The 7,419-nt window shown below is 44.8% G+C and overlaps 1 protein-coding gene across 2 annotated transcripts; it reads left to right on the top strand.

Moving 5' to 3' along the window:
* Positions 1-1,328: 1,328 nt before the first annotated feature.
* PIM3 (Pim-3 proto-oncogene, serine/threonine kinase) lies at positions 1,329-5,926 on the top strand. Of its 2 annotated transcripts, XM_072147077.1 has the most exons (6): positions 1,338-2,089; positions 2,177-2,286; positions 2,364-2,414; positions 3,090-3,453; positions 4,106-4,282; positions 4,372-5,926. In XM_072147077.1, the coding sequence occupies exons 1-6, from the start codon at positions 2,005-2,007 to the stop codon at positions 4,554-4,556; spliced, it is 972 nt and encodes a 323-aa protein (XP_072003178.1). In that variant the 5' UTR covers positions 1,338-2,004; the 3' UTR covers positions 4,557-5,926. The 2 variants fall into 2 exon arrangements, with proteins under 2 accessions (XP_072003177.1, XP_072003178.1); XM_072147076.1 differs by having other exon boundaries at positions 1,329-2,286.
* The last annotated feature ends 1,493 nt before the right edge of the window (positions 5,927-7,419 follow it).

The raw sequence follows: 7,419 nt of genomic DNA on the forward strand, positions 1-7,419 counted from the left end.
CCATCTTTTCTACTGACAGGCCCTTTCCCACATGCCATTTTTAAACACATCTAAAATGCAAGTGGGAGGGGGCTTGGCCATTCATTGGAAATGCATATGTGTTTTGGATTTAAAAAATGTGACAAAAACAGCAGGCCAGGAATGGGCACACACTGATAATGGGTGGTCCTTTGCTAATTATGGTCCAATACTATTCACAATCATCTGCCGATGTCTTATTTCAAACAAAATAGATCCAAAATGGCTCTCTGCCTTATGTGGTTGCAGATACATTATGTCACGACTGTCCTTCACCTATGAGCCTCCCATCATAGTCATGGCTGGGGACAACCAGACTGTATTTTCTTACCAATTGTTGGACAGCAGTACACCAGTCTGTGTTGCGGATCTATGTCTTATTAACTAAATGCTTTCGCCATAGCCAACAAATTCTGACTATGACATATAACTATCACGATTCTGCAGCCGTCTGGTAACGCCAGAGCTGCACGCTTCCATGAATCAGGTGTCCGGCTCTCAAGATGAGTCTTTGTTCCACTCAGATCAATATATAAAATGCAGACATTGAGGCAGTATGTTATAAAACGAATTCCACCTCTTTAATAATGCTGTCTCCAGCTCGCTGTCCTCGCACGACCTCACTAGCAGCATTCCCCCCTGTAAAATATGCGAGACATTTTAGCTGCATTACCAGCGGCTCTCCCCGCGCCTCAGCAGTTCCCTCTCAGCTGCTCGGCCAGACAGCGCCCCTAGCGGCCAATCCCCGCAACAACGCGTCGCACATTTACAGCAATGAAAAGGGCGCCTGTCAGATGGGCTTCATGGAATACGCAGAGGACGAGGCTGGGCTCACGGTGCTGTCCCCAGCCCTGGCAAATACTTTCTCCACAGAATTAGTCCTGTCCGTAGTGCGCTGTATTATATAGCGCCATGTACTACACTGTGTCTCTTCCTAGCGAGTTTGTTTTAGCTCTATCTGTACCAAATATAGCAGCATCGTAGCTACTAATTCCCGCGCGGTGGGCGCAGAGGGCCCGGCTCTGAGGCATATTAGAATGATTAAACATGGCTGCTGGTGCTGCAGTTCATAGACTTATCAGGGCGCAGACAGCAGCGTGATTTTGGTGCACTGTGTAATTGGCATGGAGCACATCTCCTCCCACCTCTCCCTCAGACGCAGTGTCTCAGCTTCTCTGACCTTTCCCAGCGCTGCCAGGAACGAGGTGGGGGGAGGGAAAAAAAAAAAAAGCGCGCCGAGGAATTCCCGCCCAACGCCCCTGTTTCACCTCATGCATATGCAAAATTGTCCTGCGCCTATTGGCGGCGGCGGGACACTGAAGTCTAAATGCAGGGAAGCCATTGGTGAAGCCGCCACTACATAAATATGTAAATAAACGCCGCTACTTGCTAATGTGAGAGCGAGTATTGCTACATTTTCAGACATGTAACCTTCCGTGCGTCTAGCTACTATGAGTAAGTAGTGCGCACTAGAAACAACCGACTTAACTCACAAGAGGATGCGTTTTACTCGCGTTTTTACACTCAGAAAAATATATTTGGTTACAGTTATGCTTTGCCGTTAATTTGTTGTGGATTAAATTTCCGTTGGACGCGTAGGTGTTCCCCCTCATCCTAGCGCGGAGGGATATCGCATAGGGTGCCGCACTGTACCAAAATACTAGGAGTTAAGAGGCAGGTCTGTCAGTAATTGAGCTCAGAGCTGGGAGGGCGGCGGCGTGCGGCTGCTGCTGAGGATCACACAGCTCGTCCCTTGGATTTACAGCGTCTTGCTGAAAACGCCGGCTGCCATAGAAAAGCCTCACAGTGGATTTACCGCCATTTTTTTTATTCCTTGAGCACTATTTGAGGCGCGGGCTGGATGGATATTTGAGTGTGAATCACACGCCGGTGTTAGCGCTGTGGAGGACTCTGCCGCGGACGTGACGGGTAGGACAGACACCGGCTCTGGGATAGATCTGTCGCTCCCGTTGGATACAAGTGAAGATGCTGCTGTCTAAATTCGGCTCCCTGGCTCATATCTGCACCCAGAGTAGCATGGACCATCTGCCGGTCAAGATCCTGCAGCCAGGTAGGATGGCGGCTGCTCGCTTGTGTTGGGTGTACGGGGCACACACCCGCCGCGGGTCACCTAGTAATGCTGCTGTCTCTTTTCTAGTGAAATCTGAGAAGGAGCCTTTTGAGAAGGTGTACCAGGTGGGCTCGGTCCTGGGCAGCGGTGGTTTCGGCACAGTGTACTCTGGTAGCAGGATTGCGGATGGTTTACCGGTAAGTTACCGGCTCATAGCTCCGACTGTTGTATGATGTACATGGCGGATACTTACCTCCCTTCTGTCTCCTGTCAGGTGGCTGTAAAGCACGTATCAAAGGAGCGGGTCACCGACTGGGGCACTCTGGTAAGTATCCCCCCCTTCGGCTGTGTGCAAGGTGATGAGGCTCCGGGGTGAAGGAGGGTGGTAGCACCATGAGATGGGGGTGATGGGAGAGGCTGGTGCTCCTCCAGGGTTATGTGGGAACAGATGGGTATGATGGGAGAGGCTGGTGCTCTGGGGTTATGTGGGTACAGTGGAGGGTGGTAGCACGATGAGATGGGTATGATGTGAGAGGCTGGTGCTCCAGGGTTATGTGGGTACAGTGGAGGAGGGTGGTAGCATGATGGGTATGAGAGGCTGATGCTCTGGGGTTATGTGGGTATGATGGGAGAGGGTGGTAGCACAATGAGATAGGTATGATGGGAGAGGATGGGGTTTTGTGGGTACAGTGGAGGAGGTGGTAGCAGATGGGTATGATGGGGGAGGCTGCCGCTCAGGGGTTATGCGGGTACAGTGTGGAAGCTGGTTACCTGGTGGCATGTGTACAGTTTGTAGGCTGGTGCTCTGATGTTGTGTGGGTACAGTGGAGGGTGGTGGCAGAGGCTGGTGCTCCGGGGTTATGTGAGTACAGTGTTTATATTGGTGGTAGTGTGTGGGCAGCTGTATGATTTGATGGGTCTCTCTTCCCTCCCAGCACACATGTCAGTCGATAGTGAGTGCTGATGAAGGATTTAGTGTCCTTTACTCTTTTCCCTCTAGAACGGAGTGATGGTTCCGCTGGAGATCGTGCTGCTTAAGAAAGTGGGCTCTGGCTTTAGAGGTGTCATCAAGCTGCTGGATTGGTATGAGAGGGCGGATGGCTTCCTAATTGTCATGGAGAGGCCAGAGCCGGTGAAGGATTTATTTGACTACATTACTGAAAAGGGTGCACTGGATGAGGATACAGCCCGAGGCTTCTTCCGCCAGGTCCTGGAGGCAGTGCGGCATTGCTACAGCTGTGGAGTAGTGCATCGTGATATCAAGGATGAAAACCTGCTGGTGGATCTGAGGACCGGCGAACTCAAGCTCATAGACTTTGGCTCGGGAGCGCTGCTGAAGGATACAGTGTACACAGATTTTGATGGTATGTGGACTGGTGAGACACTATTATTCCCTGTAGCCCCTCCCTGCACAGTGCTAGTGATTCCCATGTATGACGCAGGTAGGGAGTGGAAGGCTGATCATTGGGCTTCTCCAGCCTTGTATGTAGGGGGGTCTGTGTGCTTTGTATCTGCAATGCAGGTTTGGTTTGTAGCTGGTACAGGGAGCAGCTCCTGGTATAGAATGAGTGATGGGTGTGAGTCAGTGACTGGAGCTGCCGCCTTTCCTTCACATCTGTTTGTTGTGAAACCCGAGCCTTAGTGTCACGTGACATGGCTGCTCCGCATATTCCAGGTTTTGTTTGGTATCCAAGGAACAGTAGAGAGGCGAGGGAGCTGCTGCTGCCTGGTGGGGGAGGGGCAGGTCTCACAATGCCAGGGTAATGTAGCTGTGATAATAAGACATGGTACTGCCCCCACCTCCTCCCTTTGTGTCTATTTTTGGAGTGATTCTGCAGACAGCACGTGGTGCTTGAAAGGGAGCCTAGTAAACAGCTGATGCACACAGGGCTGCTCATTGCACTAGATTGGGGGAGGGGGTTAAATGTGGGGCCATTTAGAGTTCAGCGCCTCTAGTATTGTGTTTGCTGGTTGTATTGTTTTACTGCTAAAACTAAAGCCTTGTTTTGTTTCTAGGTACAAGAGTTTACAGTCCCCCAGAATGGGTCAAGTACCACAGATATCATGGACGATCTGCAACAGTGTGGTCATTGGGTGTCCTACTCTACGACATGGTCTGTGGAGATATTCCTTTTGAGCAGGATGAAGAGATCTTGCGTGTTCGACTATACTTCAGGAGGAGAATATCTCCTGGTATGTACAGATGAGGTGTTCGATTTGTCTTATTGAAGTGGGATGTGTATGTCTGGGTTTGTAATGGTGTTTTTTTGTTTGTTTTGCAGAGTGCCAACAGCTTATCAAATGGTGCCTTTCCCTGAGGCCTTCTGACAGACCAACTCTTGAACAAATATTTGATCATCCATGGATGTGTAAATGTGACCTTGAGAAGTCTGAGGACTGTGATTTAAGATTAAGGACAATTGACACTGATGCATCTAGCACAAGCTCAAGCAATGAAAGTCTGTAGACAGGAGCTGGCAATAGTTGGGAGCACCAAACAGAAGTGTGCTGCTGCCACCAACACTACCCTGGACGGGTGCAAACATTCACTATTCAAAATTCAACCCTTTATACAGGACTTTGGGTTTTTTGTTTTTATTTATTTTATATATATATTTTTTTTCTCCCTGGAATGAAACTTCATTTTAACTTGAGGATTTGAGTTGAGGGCCAATGCTTACACTAAGGACTGACATAAGAGAAGCAGTAACCTCTTGAGTACATAGTACACAGTTTTGCTCTCATAGAGCCTGAACTAAATTTTTATTTGCTTTTGAGTGCCTTTTTGAAAGCTGCTTCAGTGGGACTTTTATTTATTTTTTTTTCTGTTACATGGTTTACCTGGAGCTGTGCATCTCCAAAGAAGGTCCACATTGTCACCATGGACCTTGCTCTGCTCCAATGTGCTGTATGGAACCACACTTGCTGTAATTGGACACATTGCTCAGTGGACTTTATGAAATGGTTCTGCTTTTAATGAGTGCATGAATGAATATTGTGACCATTTCTATTAAAATGTGTTTCATTTGAGATGTACAGTTGCTTTAGGAAGGAATGCAGGGTCCCCTTATCTTCAAACTACTCCACCACCCCCCTAAAATTTACCTTCCTCTGCCACTGAGCAACAAAGGACCTTTCATCCTCAATTATCCCAAATCCTTTTAACCTCACAAGTCTTAAGTATGTATGGGCATGTTATATGCACAACCAATGCAATATTCAAGGACTCTTATTTTTATTTTTTTTCCATTTCTGTATTTAAATTTTTTTTTCTTGTATTATAGTTATTTATTGCGAGATATATATAGACAACTTCTCACTATTTATTTGGTTAATTTATTTGTCTAGAATTCATCCAACACTGTGCTACTGTTCAGAGCCCCCTTTTACATTTTAACTTTAGGAAAGTTAACTTGTGACTCCTCTGCATTCCAGTAATATCATCCTCCTAGGTTTTTTCCCACTCCCCACTTTTTTCTTTCATGAATTTAGAGTCTGTTTCTAGATGGTTAATTGTTGTAAAAAGTCAAATTTAAGGAAAATAGAATTACTGACTTAAGAGTTGGTTCTTATGCCTTCTTTGTCTGGTAATGGTTGCCAGAAATGTAAATTTTTTTTTTTTTGGATAATATTTTAAATTATTGGCATTAGTCTCCATGCAATGGCTCTGTGAGGGAAAGGGGAAGAGTCATGACTATAATTTATTAGTTGTGTTGTGAAATGGCTGCATTTTTTTTGTAGCTTGTTTTATGATTTGAATTTTCCTTTTAACAGTGTGAAATGTATGGAGATCATATTTTTTTATACAAGTATTTCAATTAAACTTTTTGTACATAATCTGCCTGATGTTTGCTATTTAAACATTTTCTAGTATGTAACAAAATATATACAAGTGTCATTGGTTTGTATGCTGCAAGTATTTAACTTTAAGCTATCTACACACATTGTGGATTGTGTGTAAAATCAACACATTTATGTATGTTTCTTTTGTTGTATTCTGACATTTTTAAGCAATAATTCACATAAATCTGCACCATGATGTGGATTTTTCACTCCCCCCCCACCCCCCATAGACTTCAGTGTAAGGAAAAAGTGCAAAAACTTGCAAGGACTTGCAAGAAAAGTATCATTGTTATTTTCCACAGCAAAGTGCATAGGGGAGAACTGCATCGCCTACATGACTTTTCCAAATCACATTTACTTTAATGCTACTGTATAACACTGCATATTTGCTGCATCAGACTTTGAGTTCACCAAAATGTTAATATATACAGGGTGCAACAAGTTTTGGATGGTGGAATCTCTCAAAATGCACATCAAAAAACTATCCCTCCTAAATGCAAACTTTTTTTTTTTTTTTTGCTGATTCCCCAGGAAAAATTACTTTGCAGTACCATCTGTTAATCATCCAAAATCAAAATGTGTGCAAAAACCTTGAAAAGGGATATTTCTGTAAATACACATCAGATCCAGAATCTGAAAATGGATGTATGCTATATTTTTCTAAAATCTTCCCATTGCTACCAAATTAAAGCACTTAACATAGAGCATTCAATAGTTGAAAACTCACAGGAAACATGAGGTAAAGAGGTGGTCTGGCAGCAAAAAAAAACCAAATCCTTGGGGTTCTAGCAGCTCATTATTCATTCAGCAACAATGTCATGTGACCTGGGTGACATCAAAGGTCTGCATGCCATGATTTCATTGATTAGCAAACTGTACCCGTGTATATGTAATGTTAATGGGCTAAAGGACCTGTGATGTAAGTCTGAGGCCATGCTCCCCTGACCAACTATCTCTGCATTCCAGGTAAAATTATAAAGGTTGATTATGTGGAGATCGGAGGGAAACCGATTTGGCTAAAAGAAGGGTGTCAGTAAGGGCTCTATGGAAACCTGCCGCTACCTGTATTGTGAAAAATGTGGTGACAGGTTCCCTTTAAGTCGGGGACTACGGGGAAGATTCATCACAAGTGGCAGCATATGATAGTATGCAAGAATTTGTGAATATTTGGGCACTTCTACCCCAAAAACTGGCATGTGATAAGTCTTCCCATATGTTTGGTTCCAGTCACCTTATTGGTACTAACAGCTCATGGCTACATACAGCGTTGTCCATATAGTTCTGACCTGGCCCCACTTTTCCTTTTTAAAATTTTAATATTTGCTGATGCTTGATAGCTCTAATATAACTGATAACTGTTCATTGCGGAAACCTGAGCCTTCTCAGTGAGGTGGCAGGTTAGTATGTTACCTGCAAACAAAAGATATCATGTTAAAACAGTAAGAATTGTGCTTACTTATCAATCATCTTTAGAGTAGTATTCCCAT

Source organism: Engystomops pustulosus, chromosome 4, assembly GCF_040894005.1.
Source record: "Engystomops pustulosus chromosome 4, aEngPut4.maternal, whole genome shotgun sequence".
Taxonomy (NCBI): Eukaryota; Metazoa; Chordata; class Amphibia; order Anura; family Leptodactylidae; genus Engystomops; species Engystomops pustulosus.